The sequence below is a fragment of the Pristiophorus japonicus genome, chromosome 7 (genome assembly GCF_044704955.1).
Source record: "Pristiophorus japonicus isolate sPriJap1 chromosome 7, sPriJap1.hap1, whole genome shotgun sequence".
Classification (NCBI taxonomy): domain Eukaryota; kingdom Metazoa; phylum Chordata; class Chondrichthyes; family Pristiophoridae; genus Pristiophorus; species Pristiophorus japonicus.
Genome location: NC_091983.1, coordinates 55,806,692 through 55,833,356, shown reverse-complemented (window position 1 = coordinate 55,833,356; position 26,665 = coordinate 55,806,692). Strand labels below are relative to the sequence as shown.

General features: G+C 53.9%; 1 protein-coding gene across 2 annotated transcripts in view; it reads right to left on the bottom strand.

The window, feature by feature from the left end:
* The window catches only part of LOC139267123 (lysophospholipid acyltransferase 2-like), a 205,027-nt gene that overhangs the window by 103,762 nt on the left and 74,600 nt on the right, over window positions 1-26,665 (bottom strand). For both annotated transcript variants that reach the window (XM_070884953.1, XM_070884954.1), the window contains one exon: window positions 25,010-25,087. In XM_070884953.1, coding sequence (XP_070741054.1) covers window positions 25,010-25,087 — 78 coding nt within the window. The remainder of the gene's footprint in view (window positions 1-25,009; window positions 25,088-26,665) is intronic.

Here is a 26,665-nt window from a genome sequence, read left to right as displayed (position 1 = left end):
GTGGGTGCATTTCCCCAAACAGACTTTGTTGTATCGGTGGGGGGAGGAAAGAAGACCACTGAGGGCCGGAACATCGCGGGGGGTGTGTGTGTGTGTGGTAGTGTGCGTGGGGGCCGTGCTTACAACTAGGCCCCCCCCCACAATTGGAACCCCCCCCACCCCCCACATTTGCCTAGCCTGGGATAGCTGGAGCTACCAGGCTGAAGAGTCATTAATCACCCTATTGAGGATCGTTGGGAGTGCCTGGTGGCTCCAGCTACCCCAGGTGAAGACATCTTCTCCCCCCACCTGAAGACCACCCCAAAGACTTTTGTGTTTTGCCATCTGGGGAGTGCACCCACCCACAGCTGCGAGGGGAGACCTGCCCTCGCAGCCCCCCCCCCTTCCCACCCCCCTCTCTCTTTCTCCGTTACCCTCTGTTTCTCCCCTCTCTCTCTGAGAACCCTTTCCTTCCAAATTAATAAAAAAAAACCCAATTAAGACAACTGAGCAGAGGGAGCAAGGCCTCTCCCCAATTGTCAACGAGGGGAGAGGTGCCTCGTTAAGGGCTCCTCTGCTCAGTTAACATAAGAGGCCATTAAAGACCATTAAGGCCTGTGACTTTGGGGTGGGTGTAGCCCTTAAAGGGACCCCGTGATGGCGACCCCATCCACGCCGGTGGCAGGGCCAGCAAGGACGTATGCGCAGGCGGTGTCCACATCCACGGCACCTCCTGCGCCACCCGCTGCCCTGCCACCGTTCAGACTTATAACCAGGAAACACGGGGTCAAGAGCTACACTCACCCCACAATGAGCATTGAGGAGTGCGTGCGGGCGATGGCTGGGGTAGTCGGCCCCTCGGCCATTGTCGCAGCCTCCAAGATGTCTGGGAAGGCCGTGTTCTTCCTGGGGTCGGAGCGGGCGGTGTCCCTGGCCCTTGAAAAGGGGCTCACGGTGGGCGGGACGTTCCTGCCGGTGGACCCTCTCGAGGCCACCGCGCAGAGGGTCATCATTTCAAACGTCCCGCCCTTTGTTTCCGCTGAGCTCCTCCTCCCTCACCTACAACAACTGGGGGAGGTAAGGTCAGGGATCAACCCCATACCGCTCGGCCTCAGGGAGAGCAGCCTGCGCCACGTGTTCTCCTTCCGCCGCCAGCTCTTTGTCCGGCTGGCGCGGGAGGACACGACGGAGGGAGATTTTAATGTGGTGCACGAGGGGACTGCCTACCGCGTCTTCTGGACGTCGGACGGCGTGCGGTGCCATGCCTGCAGGGAGGTGGGGCATGTTCGCAAGAACTGCCCCGCCTCCAAGGCCGCCAAACCACCGAAGGCGGCCAAGGCTGGCGCTGCCGCCACCCCTCCCCCTAGTTGCGTCCGCGTGCCGGGAGCCATAGGTGCGCGGGCATCGTCGGAGGCCTTTGTTTTCAGGGCCTCCGGCGGGGGGGAGGGAGAGCGTCCGAGCGGAAAGAAGGCGCGGAAGAAGGAGAAACATCTAGAGGCGGGTCCCCTCGGTGCGCCGGAAAGTCTGACCACCGCGCTCAGCCCAACCCAGTCACCGGCGAGCGCGGGGTGCCCCGAGCCCGTGCCCGGGCCCTTGAATACCACCACAGAGGGGCCCAGGCGCGGGCAAGAAAAGGAAAAGGGGGGGGCGGAGCGGGAGGCCTCGGCAGACATGGAGGTCTCCCTGACTCCGCGCGCCCCCAGGAACAAAAAGAGGCACCGCCCCAATGAGGCGGAGGGGGAACAACATCCCTCCGCGGAGGAGGCGGTGCCCGCCGCGTGTCCCGCGTCCCCCACCAGCGCCCCCAAATTGCGCTGCAGGCGCGAGGAGTCTTTCCCCGGGGAGGGTGAGGCAGTCGAGGCTGCCCAGCCGCTGCCTCCTGGGGAGGGCGTGGAAGATCTGCCTGTCGTGGGGGGCGTGGGGCCAGTGGAAGAATGCGTAGCCGCCGGGTCGAGCGTCCCGGGGACCGAGGCGGGCGGGGTCGAAAAGGCCGAACCTGAGCCCGCCCAGCTATTATCCAACTTCCCCCGGGAGTCGCTCGACCCGGCAGAAATACAAAAAAATAATTATGACACTGTAGATGCTGGGCCGGGGGGTGGCAGCGGGGAGGGGGAGGAACACCCACCCTCGCCCCTTACTTTGGAGCTGGAGCACTTGGGGAGCCTGGGGATCTCCTATGGCCGGGTCTCTCCTTGTTCTCCGGTTCCTGGGGCGGAGGGGGAACCCCTTCCGCTGTCATTTCCCGACCCGGCACCATTTTTAAAAGAGCCCAGTGGGGACTCCTCTGCCGATGATCCTGGGGGTGGGATCGGGGCAGTGCCAGGGCCGGTTGGAGCGGCCGGTTCATTTGCCGTACCTTGTGCGGTCGATGGGCCGGCTGCTGGCGGCCACCTCCCGGAGGAGGACGGGGACTCGGTGGGGGACGCGGGTGAAGACCTAGAGACCACCGCCAGTGAGGCGGTGGATCTGCTCGCGGCCGCCGCTGAGGCCCTCCTCGTTCCTGCAAAGGAACTCCGGGACTTTTTGGCCCAGAGCCGGGGTCGCCGCGACCAAGCCCGACTGGCCCTGGAAAAATGGTCCGAGCCGGAACTGATCAAGGGGTCCGTCCGCGCCGCCGTCAAAACCTTGGCCGCGGGCGGGCCCTTGACAAAGGAGCAGCACCTTGAGCTGCGCGAGCTCGAGGGACTCCTCGCTGGGCTGCGGGGGGAGCGGAGTTCAACAAAAGACTCCGCTCCCTCCCCCACAATAGGTTAAGGTAGAGGTTGCACTATGCTTTTGCCATGAAGATAACCATAGCCAGCCTCAACATCAACGGCGGCAGAGGGGCACGCCGTAGATTTGACAATTTTTCGCTCCTGCGGGAGGGGAAATATGCGGTGTGCTTCCTGCAAGAAACCCACACCGTTCCGGGAGACGAAGCCACGTGGCTCCTGGAATGGCAAGGAGAGGTCCGCATGAGCCACCTCACCGCCATTTCTAGTGGGGTGGCCATCTTGCTGGGCCCGCATTTTCAGCCGGAGATCTTGGGGGTCGAGGAGCCCGTGCCAGGCCGCTTGCTGCACGTAACGGTTCGCCTGGGGGACGTGCCGCTCCATCTCGTGAACGTGTACGCCCCTCATCCCGGCCCGCAGCAAACGCGCTTCTTTGAAGAGGTGTCCGCTCTTCTTGGCTCCGTCGACGTCGGCGACTGCATTGTCCTCGGGGGGGATTTTAACTGCACCCTCGAGGCGAGGGACCGCTCCGGTGCCCCGCAGTGCATGACGGCGATGGAGAAGTTGAGGGACCTGGTCGGGTCCTTCGACTTGGTGGACGTCTGGCGAAATCTCCACCCCGACTCCAGCGCCTTTACTTGGGTGAGGCCTGGAGTTGGATGGTCTAGAGTCGACCGCCTTTACGTGTCTCGGGCGTACGTTTCCTGCGTCCCGGCGGCCTCCATGCGGCCGGTGCCGTGTTCGGACCACCACCTGGTGTGGGCGGAGCTCGCTTCGCTCCGCGCGAGGACGGGGTCCGCGTACTGGCACTTTAACAACCGGCTGCTGGAGGACGTGCGGTTCCAGGACTCGTTCCGTCGATTCTGGTCCGACTGGAGAAGGAAGCAGGGGGGCTTCCCCTCCTTGAGGCTATGGTGGGACGTGGGCAAGGCTCACGTCCGCGTCTTCTGTCAAGAGTACGCGAGGGGGTCGACCAAGAGGCGGGCGGCCAGAGTCGGGCGCCTAGAAAAAGAGGTGCTCGACCTGGAAGCCCGTCTCGGTCAAGTCGTCCAGGACCCGGCCCTGCGGACGGTGTACGAAGCGAAGAAGGCCGCGCTGAAGGACCTGCAGCTCGTCGGGTCCCGAGGCGCGTTCGTGAGGTCGCGGATCCGGTTCCTGCGGGATCTGGACCGCGGCTCCCCCTTCTTCTACTCGCTGGAAAAAAGGCAGAGTGTCCGTAAGCAGCTCTTGACGCTGCTGGCCGACGGCGGCTCTCTCGTCTCGGATCCGGAGGGAGTCAACAACAGGGTCCGTGAATATTACGGGGCTCTGTTCTCTCCGGATCCGTCCAGCGAGGAAGCGCGTAGAGTTTTGTGGGAGGACCTGCCGAAGGTCGGCCCGGAGGGCGCCGAAAATCTGGAAGCTCCGCTAAGCCTGGCGGAGCTGACCGGTGCCCTCGCCCGGCTCTCGAGGGGAAAATCCCCGGGGCTGGACGGGCTGACCGTGGAGTTCCACAGGGCGTTCTGGGACGTCCTGGGGAGCGACTACGCGCGGGTCCTGGGGGAAAGTCTGGCGACCGGGGAGATGCCCCTCTCTTGGCGCAGGGCAGTCATCGTCCTGCTGCCTAAGAAGGGCGATCTCCGCCTCCTTAAGAACTGGCGCCCGGTCTCCCTCCTCAGCACGGACTACAAAATCTTCGCCAGGGCGATGTCTGCTCGCCTTGGTGCCGTGCTGGACCACATGATCCACCCCGACCAGTCATACACGGTCCCGGGCCGGACAATCCACGACAACATCCATCTGGTCCGGGACCTCATCCATTGTTCCCAGGAGGCTGGTCTGTCGGTCGCCTTCCTATCCCTCGACCAAGAGAAGGCGTTCGACAGGGTGGATCACGACTATCTGCTCGGAACTCTGCGCGCTTTCGGGTTCGGGACGCATTTCGTCGCCCGGATCCGACTTTTGTACGCCGCCGCGGAGTGTCTGATTAAGGTTAACGGGTCCTTGACGGCGCCCCTTCGCTTTAGGAGAGGGGTGCGCCAGGGATGCCCCATGTCCGGCCAGTTATACGCCGTTTGCGTGGAGCCTTTCCTGCGCCTCTTGCGGACGAGGTTGACGGGACTGGCTCTGCAAGGGCCGGGCGTGGAGGTCGTCCTCTCGGCTTACGCCGATGACGTGCTCCTCGCGGTAGAGGATCCCGCTGACCTGCGGAGGATGCGTGAGTGCCAGGAGATTTACTCGGCCGCGTCCTCCGCCAGGATCAACTGGGAGAAATGTTCCGGACTCCTGGTGGGTCAGTGGCGGGTGGACTCCCTGCCGGAGGAGCTCAGGCCTTTTGCCTGGAGCACGACCCATCTCCTCTATCTGGGAGTCTACCTTAGCCCCGACGAGGAAGCCTGGCCGGCGAACTGGCAGGAGCTGGAGGCCAAGGTCGCCGCTCGCCTAGGGCGCTGGACAGGACTGCTCCGAGTGCTGTCCTACAGGGGTCGAGCGCTAGTCATAAACCAGCTGGTGGCCGCAATGCTGTGGTACCGGCTGGTCACTTTGACCCCTCCCCCTGCGTTTGTCGCCAAGATACAGAAGAAGCTGGTGGACTTCTTCTGGAACAACAGGAAGCACTGGGTCTCTGTCGCGGTCTTGAGTCTCCCGCTTGAGGAGGGCGGTCAGTCGTTGGTGTGCGTCAGCGCCCAGCTCGCGACTTTCCGTCTTCAGACCCTGCAGAGATACCTTTACGTCGAGCCCCCTCCTAGGTGGTGTGCTCTGGCGAGGTATTTCTTCCGCCAGCAGCTCGACCTCAATTATGACACGCAGCTCCTGTTTGTGAACTTGGGGGGTGCCAGGACCGCCCTCCGGGAGCTGCCTGTCTTTTACAGGGAACTCATCAGGGTCTGGAACAAAGTCTCCACCAAGCGCAGCTCTCCGCCGGCTGGAGTGGCGGCCGTCCTGCAGGAGCCGCTGCTCGGGAATCCGTACCTCCACGGCCGAGGCTTCATGTGGCGGTCGGAAGAGAGGGCTGTGGCTGGTGAGGTGACCAGGGTCAGGGACCTGCTCGATGGCGGAGGAGCGGGCTGGATGGCGCCAGTCACGCTGGCGCGGCGCCTAAATTCTGCCAACGTCCGCCACGCGGCCGATGCCATCGAGTCGCTAAAAACAGCTCTGGGCCCTGACTCCGTTAGGTGTATCGAGGAGGCTCAAGCACGTGGGGAGATCCCGTCCGAACTGACCCCCGTCCGGACGGAATTCCTCATCGGCGCCAAACCCCGGAACCTCCCTCGGGGGCCGGCGCCTCACAACTTGAGCCGCCTCGGGGAAATCCCCTCCGTGCCTTTCAGTTCCGCGCGGAGGGGTTTCCTGTACGGGCTGCTCCTGCACACCCTCAACTTTGCCATCCTCGCCGGCCGTCCGGACACGCCATGGCGCACCATCTTGCCGTCCGGAGGAGGCGGGGGTCCCCGATGGAGGGCACTCTACGCAGGGGTCCTCCCACTATTCATCGGGGACTTGGCCTGGAGGGTGGTGCACGGAGCAGTGCCGTGCAACAAATTTTTAAGCCGGTTCACGGACTCCCAGGCCGCCTGCAATTTCTGCGGTCTGGAGGAGTCCGTGTTCCATGTTTTTATGGAGTGCACAAGGTTGCAGCCCCTGTTCCATTATTTGAAGGGGCTGCTCCTGAAATTCTGGCTGCACTTCAGTCCCACTCTCCTGATCTTTGGGCACCCTGTGCGGAGGGGAGCGGGTAGGTCCGAAGGCCTCCTCGTAGGACTGCTCCTGGGCACGGCCAAGGGTGCCATCAGCCGGTCCAGGCAGCGGGCGGTCGAGGGGGTCGTTCAACCTGACTGCCTGCCTCTCTTCCGCTCTTACATCCGGTCCAGGGTGTCCTTGGAGATGGAGCACGCGGTGTCCACCGGTACGCTCGCGGCCTTCCGCGAGAGGTGGGCACCGGAGGGACTGGAGTGCATCATCACGCCCGGCAACCAAATTTTAATTTGATTTTACGTTTTAAAGTTAATTTGTTTTAATTGCCGGTGCTTTTAGTGTCCCCTTCCCTTTTATAGGGGGCACTGGGGAAAAATTGTGATTTTAGTGCCCAAAAAAAAAAAAGAAAAAAAAAGAAAAAACACAAAAAAAACACACAAAAAAGGGGGAAAAAAAAAATGGGCCTTGTAAATGTCTGGAGTGTCACCCAGGTCGGGTGGCACCGTTTAATGTTTTATGTTTTCACAGATAAACTCAAAAGAGTTTCATGCACAAGGACCAATTGTGGAGCAGTGGAGGCGTGTCCTGCTCAGTAGGAGCTGAGCTGCAGTGAGGAGAGCAGCCATCAACCTGTGCTCCTGCCTGGAGAGCCCTGAGACCAGCCCAGGAAGAGAAGGAAGGAAGGGGCTTCACCACAACTTTAACCAGAGGGAGAGGAGGAGAAAGCAGAGAACTTTGCAACATCTTTACCATCCTGCAAGGAGTTGGAGAGAGGGGGAAAAACCACAACAACCAACATCCAGTGTGGAAGGAGGGAGACTCAACAATTCTACAGGTGGGTGTGGGTGCATTTCCCAAAAAGACTTTGTTGTATCGGTGGGGGGAGGAAAGAAGACCACTGAGGGCCGGAACATCGCGGGGGGTGTGTGTGTGTGTGTGGTAGTGTGCGTGGGGGCTGTGCTTACAACTGGGCCCCCCCCACAATTGGAACCCCCCCCACCCCCCCCACATTTGCCTAGCCTGGGATAGCTGGAGCTACCAGGCTGAAGAGTCATTAATCACCCTATTGAGGATCGTTAGGAGTGCCTGGTGGCTCCGGCTACCCCAGGTGAAGACATCTTCTCCCCCCACCTGAAGACCACCCCAAAGACTTTTGTGTTTTGCCATCTGGGGAGTGCACCCACCCACAGCTGCGAGGGGAGACCTGCCCTCGCAGCCCCCCCCCCTTCCCACCCCCCTCTCTCTTTCTCTGTTACTCTGTTTCTCCCCTCTCTCTCTGAGAGCCTCTTTCTTCCAAATTTAATTTTAAAAAAACATTTAAGACAACTGAGCAGAGGGAGCAAGGCCCCTCCCCAATTGCCAACTAGGGGAGAGGTACCTCATTAAGGGCTCCTCTGCTCAGTCAATCTACAAGAGGCCTAATAAAGACCATTAAGGCCTGTGACTTTGGGGTGGGTGTAGCCCTTAAAGGGACCCCGTGATGGCGACCCCATCCACGCCGGTGGCAGGGCCAGCAAGGACGTATGCGCAGGTGGCAACCGCTTCCACGGCCCCTCCTGCGCCACCCGCTGCCCTGCCACCATTTAGGTTAATTACGAAAAAACACGGGGTCAAGAGCTACACTCACCCCACAATGACCATCGAGGAGTGCGTGCGGGCGATGGCTGGGGTAGTCGGCCCCTCGGCCATTGTCGCAGCCTCCAAGATGTCTGGGAAGGCCGTGTTCTTCCTGGGGTCGGAGCGGGCGGTGTCCCTGGCCCTTGAAAAGGGGCTCACGGTGGGCGGGACGTTCCTGCCGGTGGACCCTCTCGAGGCCACCGCGCAGAGGGTCATCGTGTCAAACGTCCCGCCCTTTGTTTCCGCTGAGCTCCTCCTCCCTCACCTACACCAACTGGGGGAGGTAAGGTCGGGGATCAACCCCATACCGCTCGGCCTCAGGGAGAACAGCCTGCGCCACGTGTTCTCCTTCCGCCGCCAGCTCTTTGTCCGGCTGGCGCGGGAGGACCTGACAGAAGGGCACTTTAATGTGGTGCACGAGGGGACTGCCTACCGCGTCTTCTGGACGTCGGACGGCGTGCGGTGCCATGCCTGCAGGGAGGTGGGGCACGTTCGCAAGAACTGCCCCGCCTCCAAGGCCGCCAAACCACCGAAGGCGGCCATAGCTGGCGCTGCCGCCACCCCTCCCCCTAGTTGCGTCCGCGTGCCGGGAGCCATGGGTGCGCGGGCATCGTCGGAGGCCTTTGTTTTCAGGGCCTCCGGCGGGGGGGAGGGAGAGCGTCCGAGCGGAAAGAAGGCGCGGAAGAAGGAAAAACATCTAGAGGCGGGTCCCCTCGGTGCGCCGGAAAGTCTGACCACCGCGCTCAGCCCAACCCAGTCACCGGCGAGCGCGGGGTGCCCCGAGCCCGTGCCCGGGCCCTTGAATAACACCACAGAGGGGCCCAGGCGCGGGCAAGAAAAGGAAAAGGGGGGGGCGGAGCGGGAGGCCTCGGCAGACATGGAGGTCTCCCTGACTCCGCGCGCCCCCAGGAACAAAAAGAGGCACCGCCCCAATGAGGCGGAGGGGGAACAACATCCCTCCGCGGAGGAGGCGGTGCCCGCCGCGTGTCCCGCGTCCCCCACCAGCGCCCCCAAATTGCGCTGCAGGCGCGAGGAGTCTTTCCCCGGGGAGGGTGAGGCAGTCGAGGCTGCCCAGCCGCTGCCTCCTGGGGAGGGCGTGGAAGATCTGCCTGTCGTGGGGGGCGTGGGGCCAGTGGAAGAATGCGTAGCCGCCGGGTCGAGCGTCCCGGGGACCGAGGCGGGCGGGGCCGAAAAGGCCGAACCTGAGCCCGCCCAGCCAATACACAACTTACCCCGGGATTTGCTCGACCCGGCAGAGAATGAAACAATTGATTTTAATGATACTGTAGATGCTGGGCCGGGGGGTGGCAGCGGGGAGGGGGAGGAACACCCACCCTCGCCCCTTACTTTGGAGCTGGAGCACTTGGAGGGCCTGGGGATTTCCTATGGCCGGGTCTCTCCTTGTTCTCCGGTTTCTGGGGCGGAGGGGGAACCCCTTCCGCTGTCATTTCCCGACCCGGCACCATTTTTAAAAGAGCCCAGTGGGGACTCCTCTGCCGACGATCCTGGGGGTGGGATCGGGGCAGTGCCAGGGCCGGTTGGAGCGGCCGGTTCATTTGCCGTACCTTGTGCGGTCGATGGGCCGGCTGCTGGCGGCCACCTCCCGGAGGAGGACGGGGACTCGGTGGGGGACGCGGGTGAAGACCTAGAGACCACCGCCAGGGAGGCGGTGGATCTGCTCGCGGCCGCCGCTGAGGCCCTCCTCGTTCCTGCAAAGGAACTCCGGGACTTTTTGGCCCAGAGCCGGGGTCGCCGCGACCAAGCCCGACTGGCCCTGGAAAAATGGTCCGAGCCGGAGCTGATCAAGGGGTCCGTCCGCGCCGCCGTTAAAACCTTGGCCGCGGGCGGGCCCTTGACAAAGGAGCAGCACCTTGAGCTGCGCGAGCTCGAGGGACTCCTCGCTGGGCTGCGGAGGGAGCGGAGTTCAACAAAAGACTTCGCTCCCTCCCCCACAATAGGTTAAGGTAGAGGTTGCACTATGCTTTTGCCATGAAGATAACCATAGCCAGCCTCAACATCAACGGCGGCAGAGGGGCACGCCGTAGATTTGACAATTTTTCGCTCCTGCGGGAGGGGAAATATGCGGTGTGCTTCCTGCAAGAAACCCACACCGTTCCGGGAGACGAAGCCACGTGGCTCCTGGAATGGCAAGGAGAGGTCCGCATGAGCCACCTCACCGCCATTTCAAGTGGGGTGGCCATCTTGCTGGGCCCGCATTTTCAGCCGGAGATCTTGGGGGTCGAGGAGCCCGTGCCAGGCCGCTTGCTGCACGTAACGGTTCGCCTGGGGGACGTGCCGCTCCATCTCGTGAACGTGTACGCCCCTCATCCCGGCCCGCAGCAGACGCGCTTCTTTGAAGAGGTGTCCGCTCTTCTTGGCTCCGTCGACGTCGGCGACTGCATTGTCCTCGGGGGGGATTTTAACTGCACCCTCGAGGCGAGGGACCGCTCCGGTGCCCCGCAGTGCATGACGGCGATGGAGAAGTTGAGGGACCTGGTCGGGTCCTTCGACTTGGTGGACGTCTGGCGAAATCTCCACCCCGACTCCAGCGCCTTTACTTGGGTGAGGCCTGGAGTTGGATGGTCTAGAGTCGACCGCCTTTACGTGTCTCGGGCGTACGTTTCCTGCGTCCCGGCGGCCTCCATGCGGCCGGTGCCGTGTTCGGACCACCACCTGGTGTGGGCGGAGCTCGCTTCGCTCCGCGCGAGGACGGGGTCCGCGTACTGGCACTTTAACAACCGGCTGCTGGAGGACGTGCGGTTCCAGGACTCGTTCCGTCGATTCTGGTCCGACTGGAGAAGGAAGCAGGGGGGCTTCCCCTCCTTGAGGCTATGGTGGGACGTGGGCAAGGCTCACGTCCGCGTCTTCTGTCAAGAGTACGCGAGGGGGTCGACCAAGAGGCGGGCGGCCAGAGTCGGGCGCCTAGAAAAAGAGGTGCTCGACCTGGAAGCCCGTCTCGGTCAAGTCGTCCAGGACCCGGCCCTGCGGACGGTGTACGAAGCGAAGAAGGCCGCGCTGAAGGACCTGCAGCTCGTCGGGTCCCGAGGCGCGTTCGTGAGGTCGCGGATCCGGTTCCTGCGGGATCTGGACCGCGGCTCCCCCTTCTTCTACTCGCTGGAAAAAAGGCAGAGTGTCCGTAAGCAGCTCTTGACGCTGCTGGCCGACGACGGCTCTCTCGTCTCGGATCCGGAGGGCGTCAACAACAGGGTCCGTGAATATTACGGGGCTCTGTTCTCTCCGGATCCGTCCAGCGAGGAAGCGCGTAGAGTTTTGTGGGAGGACCTGCCGAAGGTCGGCCCGGAGGGCGCCGAAAATCTGGAAGCTCCGCTAAGCCTGGCGGAGCTGACCGGTGCCCTCGCCCGGCTCTCGAGGGGAAAATCCCCGGGGCTGGACGGGCTGACCGTGGAGTTCCACAGGGCGTTCTGGGACGTCCTGGGGGGCGACTACGCGCGGGTCCTGGGGGAAAGTCTGGCGACCGGGGAGATGCCCCTCTCTTGGCGCAGGGCAGTCATCGTCCTGCTGCCTAAGAAGGGCGATCTCCGCCTCCTTAAGAACTGGCGCCCGGTCTCCCTCCTCAGCACGGACTACAAAATCTTCGCCAGGGCGATGTCTGCTCGCCTTGGTGCCGTGCTGGACCACATGATCCACCCCGACCAGTCATACACGGTCCCGGGCCGGACAATCCACGACAACATCCATCTGGTCCGGGACCTCATCCATTGCTCCCAGGAGGCTGGTCTGTCGGTCGCCTTCCTATCCCTCGACCAAGAGAAGGCGTTCGACAGGGTGGATCACGACTATCTGCTCGGAACTCTGCGCGCTTTCGGGTTCGGGACGCATTTCGTCGCCCGGATCCGACTTTTGTACGCCGCCGCGGAGTGTCTGATTAAGGTTAACGGGTCCTTGACGGCGCCCCTTCGCTTTAGGAGAGGGGTACGCCAGGGATGCCCCATGTCCGGCCAGTTATACGCCGTTTGCGTGGAGCCTTTCCTGCGCCTCTTGCGGACGAGGTTGACGGGACTGGCTCTGCAAGGGCCGGGCGTGGAGGTCGTCCTCTCGGCTTACGCCGATGACGTGCTCCTCGCGGTAGAGGATCCCGCTGACCTGCGGAGGATGCGTGAGTGCCAGGAGATTTACTCGGCCGCGTCCTCCGCCAGGATCAACTGGGAGAAATGTTCCGGACTCCTGGTGGGTCAGTGGCGGGTGGACTCCCTGCCGGAGGAGCTCAGGCCTTTTGCCTGGAGCACGACCCATCTCCTCTATCTGGGAGTCTACCTTAGCCCCGACGAGGAAGCCTGGCCGGCGAACTGGCAGGAGCTGGAGGCCAAGGTCGCCGCTCGCCTAGGGCGCTGGACAGGACTGCTCCGAGTGCTGTCCTACAGGGGTCGAGCGCTAGTCATAAACCAGCTGGTGGCCGCAATGCTGTGGTACCGGCTGGTCACTTTGACCCCTCCCCCTGCGTTTGTCGCCAAGATACAGAAGAAGCTGGTGGACTTCTTCTGGAACAACAGGAAGCACTGGGTCTCTGTCGCGGTCTTGAGTCTCCCGCTTGAGGAGGGCGGTCAGTCGTTGGTGTGCGTCAGCGCCCAGCTCGCGACTTTCCGTCTTCAGACCCTGCAGAGATACCTTTACGTCGAGCCCCCTCCTAGGTGGTGTGCTCTGGCGAGGTATTTCTTCCGCCAGCAGCTCGACCTCAATTATGACACGCAGCTCCTGTTTGTGAACTTGGGGGGTGCCAGGACCGCCCTCCGGGAGCTGCCTGTCTTTTACAGGGAACTCATCAGGGTCTGGAACAAAGTCTCCACCAAGCGCAGCTCTCCGCCGGCTGGAGTGGCGGCCGTCCTGCAGGAACCGCTGCTCGGGAATCCGTACCTCCACGGCCGAGGCTTCATGTGGCGGTCGGAAGAGAGGGCTGTGGCTGGTGAGGTGACCAGGGTCAGGGACCTGCTCGATGGCGGAGGAGCGGGCTGGATGGCGCCAGTCACGCTGGCGCGGCGCCTAAATTCTGCCAACGTCCGCCGCGCGGCCGATGCCATCGAGTCGCTAAAAACAGCTCTGGGCCCTGACTCCGTTAGGTGTATCGAGGAGGCTCAAGCACGTGGGGAGATCCCGTCCGAACTGACCCCCGTCCGGACGGAATTCCTCATCGGCGCCAAACCCCGGAACCTCCCTCGGGGGCCGGCGCCTCACAACTTGAGCCGCCTCGGGGAAATCCCCTCCGTGCCTTTCAGTTCCGCGCGGAGGGGTTTCCTGTACGGGCTGCTCCTGCACACCCTCAACTTTGCCATCCTCGCCGGCCGTCCGGACACGCCATGGCGTACCATCTTGCCGTCCGGAGGAGGCGGGGGTCCCCGATGGAGGGCACTCTACGCAGGGGTCCTCCCACTATTCATCGGGGACTTGGCCTGGAGGGTGGTGCACGGAGCAGTGCCGTGCAACAAATTTTTAAGCCGGTTCACGGACTCCCAGGCCGCCTGCAATTTCTGCGGTCTGGAGGAGTCCGTGTTCCATGTTTTTATTGAATGCACAAGGTTGCAGCCCCTGTTCCACTATTTGAAGGGGCTGCTCCTGAAATTCTGGCTGCACTTCAGTCCCACTCTCCTGATCTTTGGGCACCCTGTGCGGAGGGGAGCGGGTAGGTCCGAGGACCTCCTCGTAGGACTGCTCCTGGGCACGGCCAAGGGTGCCATCAGCCGGTCCAGGCAGCGGGCGGTCGAGGGGGTCGTTCAACCTGACTGCCTGCCTCTCTTCCGCTCTTACATCCGATCCAGGGTGTCCTTGGAGATGGAGCACGCGGTGTCCACCGGTACGCTCACGGCCTTCCGCGAGAGGTGGGCACCGGAGGGACTGGAGTGCATCATCACGCCCGGCAACCAAATTTTAATTTGATTTTACGTTTTAAAGTTTAATTTGTTTTAATTGCCGGTGCTTTTAGTGTCCCCCTCTCCTTTTATAGGGGGCACTGGAAAAAGGAAAAATTTGATTTTAGTGCCCAAAAAAAAAAACACAAAAAAAAAAAGGGCCTTGTAAATGTCTGGTGTGTCACCCAGGTCGGGTGGCACGGATACATGTTTTATGTTTTGCAGGTAGACTCTAAAAGAGTTTCATGCACAAGGACCCCTAGGTCCCTCTGCATCGCAGCATGTTGGTAATTTCTCCCCATTCAAATAATATTCCCTTTTACTGTTTTTTTTCCCCCCCCAAAGGTGGATGACCTCACATTTTCCGACATTGTTTTCCATCTGCAAAACCTTAGCCCATTCGCTTAACCTATCTAAATCTCTTTGCAGCCTCTCTGTGTCCTCTACACAACCCGCTTTCCCACTAATCTTTGTGTCATCTGCAAATTGTGTTACACTGCACTCTGTCCCCTCTTCCAGGTCATCTATGTATATCATAAATAGTTGTGGTCCCAGCACCGATCGCTGTGGCACACCACTGACGCCTGATTTCCAACCCGAAAAAGGACCCATTTATCTCCACTCTTTGCTTTCTGTTAGCCAGCCAATTCTCTATCCATGCTAATACAGTTCCTCTGACTCCGCGTACATTTATCTTCTGCAGTAACCTTTTGTGTGGCACCTTATCGAATGCCTTTTGGAAATCTAAATACACCACATCCATCGGTATACTTCTATCCACCATGCTCGTTATATCCTCAAAGAATTCCAGTAAATTAGTTAAACATGATTTCCCCTTCATGAATCCATGTTGCGTCTGCTTGATTGCACTATTCCTATCTAGATGTTCCGCTATTTCTTCCTTAATGATAGCTTCAAGCATTTTCCCCACTACAGATGTTAAACTAACTGGCCTATAGTTACTTGCCTTTTGTCTGCCCCCTTTTTTAAACAGAGGCGTTACATTAGCTGCTCTCCAATCCGATGGTACCTCCCCAGAGTCCAGAGAATTTTGGTAGATTATAACGAATGCATCTGCTATAACTTCCGCCATCTCTTTTAATACCCTGGGAGCATTTCATCAGGACCAGGGGACTTGTCTACCTTGAGATCCATTAGCCTGTCCAGCACTACCCCCCTAGTGATAGTGATCCATTAGCCACGGTTGAGCCACCTTCTCAGTTTTATTTTTCCTCCAGACTGGGATGTACAATTGCTGAAGTTCATCCATGTGATCTTTAAATGTTTGCCATTGCCTATCCACCGTCAACCCTTTAAGAATCCTTTGCCAGTCTATTCGAGCCAATTCACGCCTCAAACCATCGAAGTTACTTTTCCTTCAGTTCAGGACCCTAGTTTCTGAATTAACTGTGTCACTCTCCACCTTAATAAAGAATTCTACCATATTATGGTCACTCTTCCCCAAGGGGTCTCTCACAAGATTTCTAATTAGTCCTTTCTCATTACACATCACCCAGTCTAGGATGGCCAGCTCCCTGGTTGATTTGACATATTGGTCCAGAAAACCATCCCTAATACACTCCAGGAAATCCTCCTCCCCGCATTGCTACAAGTTTGGTTAGCCCAATCAATATGTAGATTAAAGTCACCCATGATAACTGCTGTACCTTTATTGCATACATCCCTAATTTCTTGTTTGATGCTGTCCCCAACCTTACTACTACTGTTTGGTGGTCTGTACACAACTCCCACTAGCGTTTTCTGCCTCTTGGTATTCCATAGCTCCACCCATACCAATTCCACATCTTCCAAGCTAATGTCCTTTCTTACTATTGCATTAATTTCCTCTTTAACCAGTAATGCAACCCCGCCTCCTTTTCCTTTCTGTCTATCCTTCCTAAATGTTGAGTTCCCAGCTTTGGTCACCCTGGAGCCATGTCTCCGTGATGCCAATTACATCATACCCGTTAACTGCCATCTGCGCAGTTAATTCGTCCACCTTATTCCGAATACTCCATCGCACTGAGGCACAGAGCCTTCAGGCTTGTCTTTCTAACATTTTGCCCCTTTAGAATTATGCTGTAATGTGGCCCTTTTTGCTTTAGGTTTCTTGCCCTCCACTATTACTCATCCATGTCTTTTGGTTACCACCAGACTTGATGATTCCAATGTTCTCATGCTCTTTACCCATCGCCTTGCAAATTTTTTCCCTTCAAGAATTTATCCAATTCCTTTTTGAAAGTTATCTTCAACCTGCTTCCATCACCCTTTCAGGCAGTGTATTCCAAATCATGTCACTGTGTAGAAATGTTTCCCTTCATGTTACCTCTGGTTCTTTTGCTAATGACCTTAAATCTGTGTCATCTGGTTACCAACCCTTCAGCCACTGGTAACAGTTTATGCTTATTCACTTCATCAAAATCCTTCATGATATTGAACATCTCTTAAATCCCCCTTTAACCTTCTTTGCTCTACGGAGAACACCACCAGGTCTCCCCGTAACTTAAGTCTTTCATCCCTGGAAATTGGCTAAGTATCAGAAAACAGTAGTGTTGAATAATTGTTTTTCAGACTGGAGGAAGGTATACAGTGGCGTTTCCCAGGGATCGGTACTAGGATCACTGCTTTTCTTGATATACATTAAAGACTAGGACTTGGGAGTACAGGGCACAATTTCAAAATTTGTGGATGACACAAAACTTGGAAGTATAGTGAACAGTGAAGAGGATAGGGATAGACTTCAAGAGGACATAGACAAGCTGGTGGAATAGGCAGACACGTGGCAGATGAAATTTAATGCAGAAAAGTGCAAAGTGATACATTTGAACAAGGAGAAGCAATATAAACTAAAGGGTACAATTCTGAAGGGGATGCAGGAACAGAGAGACCTGGGGGCATATGTGCACACATCATTGAAGGTGGCAGGGCAGATTGAGAAAGCGGTTTAAAAAAAGCATGCGGGATCCTGGGTTTTATAAATAGAGGCAGAGTGTACAAAAGCAAGGAAGTTATGATGAACCTTTATTAAACACTGGTTCAGCCACAACTGGAGTATGGTGTTCAATTCTGGGCACCGCACTTTAAATTAGGATGTGTAGGCTTTAGAGAGGGTGCAGAAAAGGTTTACAAGAATGGTTCCAGGGATGAGAAACTTGAGTTACGTGGATCGACTGGAGAAGCTGGGGTTGTTCTCCTCAGAGTAGAGAAGGTTGAAAGGAGATTTGATAGAGGTGTTCAAAATCATGAGGGGTCTAGACAGAGTAGATAGAAAGAAACTGTTCCCATTGGCAGAAGGATCGAGAACCAGAGGGCACAGATTTAAGGTGATTGGCAGAAGAACCAAAGGAGACGTGAGGAAAAAAAAAGTTTACGCAGCGAGTGGTAATAATCTGGAATGCACTGCCTGAAAAAGGTGGTGGAGGCAGATTCCACTGCCGCTTTCAAAAGGGAATTAGATAAGTACTTGAAGGAAAGATTGCAGGGCAACAGGAAAAAGGCAGGGAATTGGAACTAGCTGAAGTGCTCTTGCAGAGAGCCGGCACAGGCTCGACGGGCTGAATGGTTACAGCACAGAAGGAGGACATTCTATTAAATCTCCTCTGCATCCTCTCAAGGCCTTGACATCTTAATTTAGCTGCAAATTTTAAATTAGCATGTTCAAATCCCTTCACGGCTTCGCTACTCTCCATCTCTGAAACCTCCAACTCTAGCCTCTTGTGCATTTCTTCACCCCTTCTTCTGATGCCATCAAAAGTCTAGGCCCTACACTCTGGAATTCTTACCCTACACCTCTCACCATCCTCGAAACCCACCTCTTTGACTAAGCTTCTCGTTACCTCTCCTAATGGGCCCCAAGTTTCGGCATCTTGTGAAAACGGCGCACCTCTGAGACTTACGTGACCTGCCTGGGCTCGAAGGTGCGCCGGAATACTCTGCAGCAATTTTCCGGTCCTCCTGGAGCGTGGCATGGCATGGCGTGGCGCAGCGTAGTCTACCTGGGGAGGAGCCTGCAAAGAGAGGCGGGGCTAGGGATCATGCCTTTCTTCTCAGTGCTGGCAGCGTTGCGCAGGCACGTTGGAGCATGTGTGCACCTGCGCAATAGCTCGGGGGAGCGTGGCAACATGGATGGAGGGTGGAGGGTGAGCGTGGGGAGGGAGGGTGAGCGTGGGGAGGGAGGGTGAGCGTGGGGAGGGAGGGTGAGCGTGGGGAGGAAGGGGGAGCGGGTGAGCGGAGCGTGGGGAGGGGGCGAGGCGAAGGCGGAGCGGAGGTGGGTGGGAGCGCGGGAGGAGAGTGAGGGAGAGCGTGGGAGGAGAGGGAAGGGGGGGGGCAAAGAGAGCGTGGGAGGAGGGAAAGGGGGGGGGGGAGAAAGCGTGGGAGGGGAGGGAAGGGGGGGGGAAAGAGAGAAAGAGCGTGGGGGGGGGCATGGCAACCGAGGCGGGTGGCGGGGCAGGGGAGGCGTGGCAACCAGGATGGAGGGGGAGGCGTGGCAACCAGGATGGAGGGGGAGCGTGGGTTGCGGGGGAGCACTCGAAATGATCGAAGGGCCGGAGGATCGAGCAGGTGTGCCTCCTTCCAGCCACCCCCACCCAACACACACCCCCACCCCACCCAACATACACACACCTCCCCTCCCCTCCACCCACACACATCCACATACACCACACACAACTCCCACCCCTCACTGTCAGATAGAGAGAGAGCGAGAGGAGAGAGAGAGAGAGAGAGACACTGACAGAGACACCTTCCCTTCACATTAAGGTAGGACTTCTATTTTTTTATTGATTGATTGCTTGTTACTTTGGTCTTGGTGCTTTCGGTGCAGGGTTCCTTCTATTTTTTAATTAATTAATTGCTAATTACTTTTTGTGCTTCGTTTAGTGCTTGGTGCTTTAAATGTACTGCTTTGTTTAATGCTTAAAATGTACTTTGCTTCTTTAATGTTGTTGTGAAGGTGTTTGTGGAAAATCCTCTCCTCCCCCCCTTCCTTCCCCCCCATTGTGATGTTGATGTGTCCTTTGTGTTTAATGCTTCCCGCCCGTCGTCTCTGACTGTGCCTGCACTAAACTTAACTCTAGGTAAGGTGTTTCAGAACTTAAAAAAATGTACACTGACTCCATCCTAAGTTAGTTTGTAGTAAGTTTTCACTGCCGAAACTTGCAAAACAGGCCTGAGTGGCTGGACACACCCCCTTTTGAAAAAAAAGTACTTTACCTAAAGCCAACCTAAACTAACTCACGAGAACTGGAGCAAACTAATATCCGAGAATTGCAATTTCTAACATACTCCAAACTAAACTAGTTGCTCCAAAAAACTAGGAGCAACTCCACCCGAAACTTGGGCCATATGTGTTTATCTTTGGCTCTGTTGATTTTTGTCTGATTGCACTTGTGAAGCGTCGAGACATTTTTCTACATGAAGGGGGGTGGGGGGGTTATAAATATGTTATTATTTACTGCATATTTTATTAGTCTCCCTCCAAAATATACCACCTCTTAATTCTATATATTAAATTCCATGAATACAATCCACTAACCTACGTCGTCTTGAAGTTGCTGCCTGACATGTTGAGTATTTCCAATATTTTGTGTTTTTATTTCAGATTTCCAGTATCCGTGTATTTTGCTTTTGTCCTGTTGAAGTTATTTGGTTTCCTTCCGTTACCCATGGTACCCATTTTTGTGCCACCTGCAAATTCTTATGTGCTCCATATACCAAAGTCCAGATTATTTGTATACACATAGCAATGGTCGTAACACTTGACCCCAAAGAAGCCACTGTTTAGATCCTTCCAACCTGAAAAAACTCATTCACCCAACTACTTTCTATCCTTTGACCAAATTAACATGCCTCCTAAATGTAGCACGTCATCACATAGCTTCTGAAAATCCATGCAACATCCATTGCGTTTCCATTATTTCCTCCAAAAACTCTTAGATTTGTCAGACACAATAAGCTTTCTACAAATCTGTGCTGGTCATCCATAATTAAACAAAAAGCACAATACTGCAGAAGCTGAAAATTTAAATAGGTTCACCTCAATTGTCATTGTCAGCTTCAGTGAGGAAGATGGGGGCAGAGGAGTCAACAGTCTCTCTCTCGTCCATGCGCACCTGATCCTCTTCTGTGCATGTACGCCGTCACCAAGATCCGGCTGTGCATGCACAGTACCATACACTTGTGGTTACCTTGTCGCATGCGCCATGGGTCCAAGAAGGCCTGGGAGAAGATTGGATCCAAAGGGGAGAAATGGGGAAGGGGGAGGGAGATGCAGGAGAGAGAACGAGATCGATGGGGGGGCGGGGGGTGGTGGAAGACACGAAGAGAGAGAGAGAGAGAGAGAGAGAGAGAGAGAGAGAGAGAGAGAGAGAGAGAGAGAGAGAGAGAGAGAGAGAGAGAGAGAGAGAGAGAGAGAGAGAGAGAGAGAGAGGCACCGAGAGAGACCGAGGGGAGGGGAAGAGGAGAGGCCGAGGGGAGGGGAAGAGGAGAGAGGCACCGAGAGAGACCGAGGGGAGGGGAAGAGGAGAGGCCGAGGGGAGGGGAAGAGGAGAGACCGAGGGGAGGGGAGGGGAGAGAAAGGAGAGGGGAGGGGAGAGAAAGGAGAGGGGAGGGGAGAGAAAGGAGAGGGGAGGGGAGAGAAAGGAGAGGGGAGGGGAGAGAAAGGGGAGGGGAGAGAAAGGAGAGGGGAGGGGAGAGAAAGGAGAGGGGAGGGGAGAAAAAGGAGAGGGGAAGGGAGAAAAAGGAGAGGGGAAGTGAGAAAAAGGAGAGGGGAGGGGAGAAACTTGCATTTATATAGCACCTTTCACGATCACAGGACGTCTTAAAGCGCTTTACAGCAAATGAAGTACTTTTAGAGAGTGTAGGCACTGTTGTAATGTAGAGAGCGAGAGCGAGAGAACAGGTAGGGGAAGAATGTGAGGAACTTGGGCGGTGGGGGGGGGGGGGGGGGAATGTCAGGTACTTTTTTGGGGGGTGGGAGAAGGTCTTAACCCGTGAGAGTGAGCCAGGCAAGCAGAATAGCTCGAATTACACTTTGCAAAGAGAAACTGTTGGGTGTATCTTATCCTCCAAGGGGTCCCAATGAGCAATCAAGACTTGTTATCAAGGGGGTCCAATCAGAGCTGTAGGTGTTACAAATAAACTCGCCCATAAGACACTGAGTATAACTCCCCTGCTCTTCAAAATAGTACCATAGGATCTTTTACGTCCATCTCAGAGAGCCGATGGTTTAATGTCTCATGCGAAAGACAGCACCCACAACACTGCCTCAGTACTGCACTGGAGTCTAGTTTTTTGCGCTCAAGTCTATGATGGGGGACTTGAACACAAGGCCTTCTGACTCAAGAGGCGAGTGTTGGACCAACTGAGCCATTGGCTCACTGTCTGACTCTGAGGGTGATCTGTGTTCTTGTAGCTGCAGCAAGACGATGTCTGTGTTTTGAAAACCTGGACCTAGCTAGACAAGGTGAACAAAGATTGAAATAATTAATGTTGCATCTTCACAGTGTTCCAAATCCGAGACTACTGGGAAGTTGTACTCACTGAAATCCAGGAAACTGTTCGGACAGAAAGGTAATAAGAGGGTGTGGGGGGGGGGGGGGGTGTGGAATTACCAAAGGGGAAATGAAGCAGAGTTGGGATAGCCCAAGAGGGGGAACTGCACATTTCCCCCCCTGTTTTTAATATATATTATAGAAAGACAGGAAAAAGAAAAAGGTAACAAATAGCAGAAGGGATGAGGGAGAAAGAAACAAGCCTCTAGACTTGACTATTCCAATGCATTCCTGAATGGCCTCCAGTTTCTATCATTTGTAAACTTGAGGTCATCCAAAACTTTGCTGCCCGTGTCGTAGCACGCCATGTCCCGTTCACCCATCACCCCTGTGCTCGCTAATCCACATTGGCTCCAGATTAAGCACACAATTTAATCCTGGTTTTCAAATTCCTCCATGACCTCGCCCCTCACTATCTCTAATCCCCTCCAGCTCTACAACCAATGTCCCTTGTAATTTTAATTTTTGGTGCACGGGCCATTTAACTGGCTGAACAGCCCATTCAATTTTTCACTCATGCGCGGTTATTACCATTGTAAAGCTGGTGAGTAGCCTGCGCGGGAACTCCAGACCACTGCCCTTGTGGCCGCACAGCTTAATGGGAGCATTACCTACAACTCTCCGCGATATCTGCACTCCTCCAAATCTGGCCTCGAGCTTCCACAATTTTAATCAGTCCACCATTGGTCATCATGCCTTCAGCTGCCATGGCCTCAAGCTCTGGAATTCCCTCCCAAAACCTCTCCATCCCTCTCTCCTCCTTTAAGATGGTCCTTAACACCCACCTCTTTGACCACGCTTTTGTTCATCTACCCGAATATCTCCTGGATTGGCTCAGTGTCAAATTTTGTTTGATAACGCCCTTGGGACATTTTACTATGTTGAAAGGCACTATATAAATACAAGCTGTATTTCATACTTCTGCCTACTAGGTTATAAAATAGCCCTGACCTTCGGAAAAAAAACAAAAGTTGAAACGACTCATACTATCCATTGACCTAAATGTATGAGTTGTTTTTTTATCTACCATAAATCTTCTTCCACATACTAAAATAACACTAAAAGAAAGCATGTATCTTTCCTGGATCAATACTAGCTTGTATTCTGAGTAATGAATTCTAATCAATATCTCCACAATGCAATTTTCTTCCCCCAGTTTCCCCTCCCACAGTGGACCAAAATTAAGTGGAGGTGGGAGAAGAGTGATATGCAATGTCAGCACAGGTTTGAAAAATATTAAGAGAAAGCATTAATACTTTGAGGGGTAAAAAAAAAACACATTCCCTTAACCTTTGGCTTGGAGCTATAATCCAGTCCAGACTTGATGACATTTTCCTCTTGCCAATAGCTTTTTCGGTTACCATAATGAATATACTCCAGTTTTGCAGGAAAGCACTAATCCTTGCCCATTGTGTTCTAATCTATTTTATAAATGAATCCAAATTAGATCAGCAAGCTAGGTCTAAATCATATTTTTTCAACAGTATATTGCTGATAGAATTGTGCCCTCTGATTTTGGACAGAAATGCAGTATCAGCAAGATTTTAACTGATTAAAAAAAAAAACAGGGAAGTTCTAAAAGCACTATTCCCTGATGGCCTGCGGGTCGGGGGCACGGAGGCACCATCCACTGTAACACAAAACCACAAAGGCCAGCAGGTCCCAGGATTACGTCAGCCGATTTACAGATGCAGCAGATGGGATGCTACAAATAGCCTCAGAGTCCCTAGGATAGGGAGGAATACAGAATAAAGCCAAAGTTCCACACCTGATTGTTGTCTAGTAATTCCTGCTGGAAAGTGCATGCATGCAGAGGTCAGTGGTGATGCCTTCACAATCAAATAACCTGCAGCACTTACTTCACTGAACAAAAATGAGGCAACAGAGAGTTGCCAGAACCAGTGGAACACTGTCCCAGCAAAGAGTTAGGCCTTTCAGAGGAAAGAAAAATGCAAAAAACATTATAAGCTACTTCTACATTCAATGAAATTTGAGTTAGAGCTACACAACAAATATTAACGTACAAGGATAAAACTAGAATCAGTACTGAAGAAAAAGATCAGCAACAATGTGCACTCATTCAATATACAACAAAATAACATTAATGGAGACAAGTTACACAAGAGATTCCATATGTGCTGAAAGTTCACCCCTTCATTCTTGCTGTGGTACAAATCCATGCCTCAATTTGCCTTATTCTTGTGAGAGTCCAAATAATGAGCATTGACAAGCTACATAATCAGGAATGTGGGGGAACACAGAAGGAAGAGAAGAGGATAGCATTGCAGCCATGCCCATTTGTGCCCTCCAACATCCACTCTTTCCGGTAACAGTCACTGGATAGCACTCAAAAGTAAGAACACAGGGTGTTATTTTTCTCATCAGTATTCCAATGACGATGAGACTAGTTTTAAATATCCCTACCACTGCCCCAGTTGAGATCAGCTAATTCATCACAACATTAAGGGAGAGAGATTCGGTTGTTTGACGCCAAGAGGCCCCTAAACACCAACCACGAACTTCACTGGTGGGTTAGCAGCGCCACCCACTTGGCGACGTCAGAGTGCGCAACGTCCCCTTTGGTGACGCGTTTCTGAAATTGACTGCTTTCGCCTGCCGCATTCTCAACAGGAGGAAGCAGACAGTGCAGAGAGGATCTAGAGGCGATATCACAGGGAATGAAGAGGTAAGTGTCGAGAGTCACATTTTTAACAATTGCATACCTCCCTTACGTGTGGAAGGCTGTTGGTAGCCTTTCTTCAATTTTTTTTTGTTGCAGGTTTCACATGGTTGAACTAACCTCTTTACACGCCAGGATGCCGGTATTCTAGCACCTCAAGGTGAGAAGCGTCCCCGCACTACCGCCCACGATGGGCTTTTAGTGCCCAAAGAGGATTGTGCAAGACTTCCCTTGGCACTCCACTCTCCTCTTGGGACGATACAACTGAATATCCCACTTTGAGGCAGTAGACATAGCCTGGCGCTAAAGGTAGCACCCCGGCAGCGTCATCGCCTCAAACCAGGTGATACCCGAATTTCTAGCCCCAGTATCTCATTAGGTTTTGCATCTTCCACATACAGAACCAATACAACACTCGAGGTAGGCAATACTTGCAAACCTCAGGATATAACCTTGTATTTCACCTCCCTCAACCCCCATATCTGATCTGTAACCATACACAAACTGTAGCCAATAGGGAACCCAGTAACCTGCTTTTAGGCCTCTGCCTATAACTACTCAAGCACACTCCTAGGCAGTGAGCAAGAGCAGCCTGGTGAATCTCTTTCTCTCTCTTCCTTCAAGTGAGCAAATAACAGTCCACCAGTGTAGAAAGGGATCTTTGTTGCAGTTTTAAAGGCATTTATTTATGAAATGAACACATCTCGTCTAAAAGTACTGCATCAATGCTGACCTTTCCCAGCATTTGGAAATGCTGTCCAAAGCAATCTTTGTTACTGGCAGATTTCGACTGCTGTGTCTGGAGGCGGTGGCTGGCACTGCACCACACCAAGGGACGACATTTTTAACAAGTACAGTTTTTCACATGGGACTTAAGTGCTTTTGCGCACAAATAAATGAAAAGCAAAAAGGATAACATTCACTGGAAATACTTACTTATGCATGTGCATCGCCCCAACAATGATCATGATGTAGTAAGAAATTCCACTCTGCACAATAAAGTGCAAGGCATACCTAAAAGAATAAATCAACATTAGTTAACAAAGCGCTAAATGAAATGGAGTTAGTAAACTACAAGTTGCCGGTGCAATTATAAATGACACCTAGATACATTAGTGTTTTTTAAAAAAAAATGCATCATAAATATTGCCATCGTGCAAAACCAGGCATTTTAATAGTAAAAATAGAATGCGTGTGCGCGTGTGCGGAATAAAAGACTGCATCAAAACCAATGTTTACCTGACAGACACCACAACTTTTCCCTCAGAAATCTAGTGAGTACATTTGAAACTTATTCAATCTTTACTCCACTTCTTGCTTTAAAATACATTTTAAATAATCACTTTCAAAAAAACTGCTCAAGTAGCCACCATTCTGTTGTACATCGGAACCTTTGATTCTCTATAGAACCATTATTTTCTTTCCTCCCAGCTCCTCCTGGTCTTGTTTGCTGACAAACTCACATCTACCTAGGTTGTTTTAGATAGTTAGCACAGAAAATGACCCATAATAATGCACTGGATATCAGAGGTCATGGTATATAGGGTACTTCAAATCTACAGCTGAATGTTGGATTTTTCAAACCAGCTGATTAATTTAGCAACAGCTCTAATTAAGTGGCAAATATTTTTTCCTGTCCTATCACAATATAACACTCCTGGTTTTGATAGTAATTTTAATGAAAATCACCAAAGTTTTATCAAGTAGCTTTCACATACAACCTGTGTATGGGTTTTAGTGCCCCTTTCAAACATATATTGTGCATGAAGACTAGAGCATTTCAAATGCTCTCGCTATTCAAGTTACTTCCTAATTCTGGCATTGCCTTTAGCTCACTGCCATTACTTTCAAAACGCATCACAGCACTTGAGCAATCTCTTCCAGTTACACTACTCAGTTAGTTGACAGCACTCAAAGGTCATGAGAGTATTGTCCTTTAGGTGGGATGGGGGCAGGGAAATATTCAAGTACTGTAAATTGTTCTATATATTCTGTTTAATTTCATGTTTGCCCATTAGATTGTGGAAAAAAATACAATGATTCACTTTGTTAACATTAAATTCATTTTAGCAAATGCAGAACCAATTTTCTCCAAGCACTGGAAAAAGTGTTCAATAAAATGTATTTATTCCATAAGTAAATATTAAAACTACAATGCACAATGTTTTTTTTGTTCAAAATCTTTAGAATACAGTATTACATTGCAACTATAACTGAGGAGTGTTTACTTCAAAAATTTAATTCTCTTTTCTAAATTTCTAAATCTCTAAGACACTCCTTCTGCCTGGAGAATGGTTCCCAATGATCCTTCACCCTCTTTTTTTGCCAGCCCAAACCAATTGACTTCTTGCTGGAGTATATTTCCATAATCCATCCAGTACCTCAATCAGCAACTCTTATTGCTGGAGGAAACCCGACAGAGTGAGCAGATCATTTAACTTCAAGCGTATCAAAGCCAAGTCTGTCCAGCACCTACACACATACAATCCAGAAGGGACATTGGATAGGTGATCAAGATCTGCAGGGTGATGAATTTTCTCCACCAATCCTTTGCACTTCTGCCCATCACCAAACTATCTGAACTAACCAAAG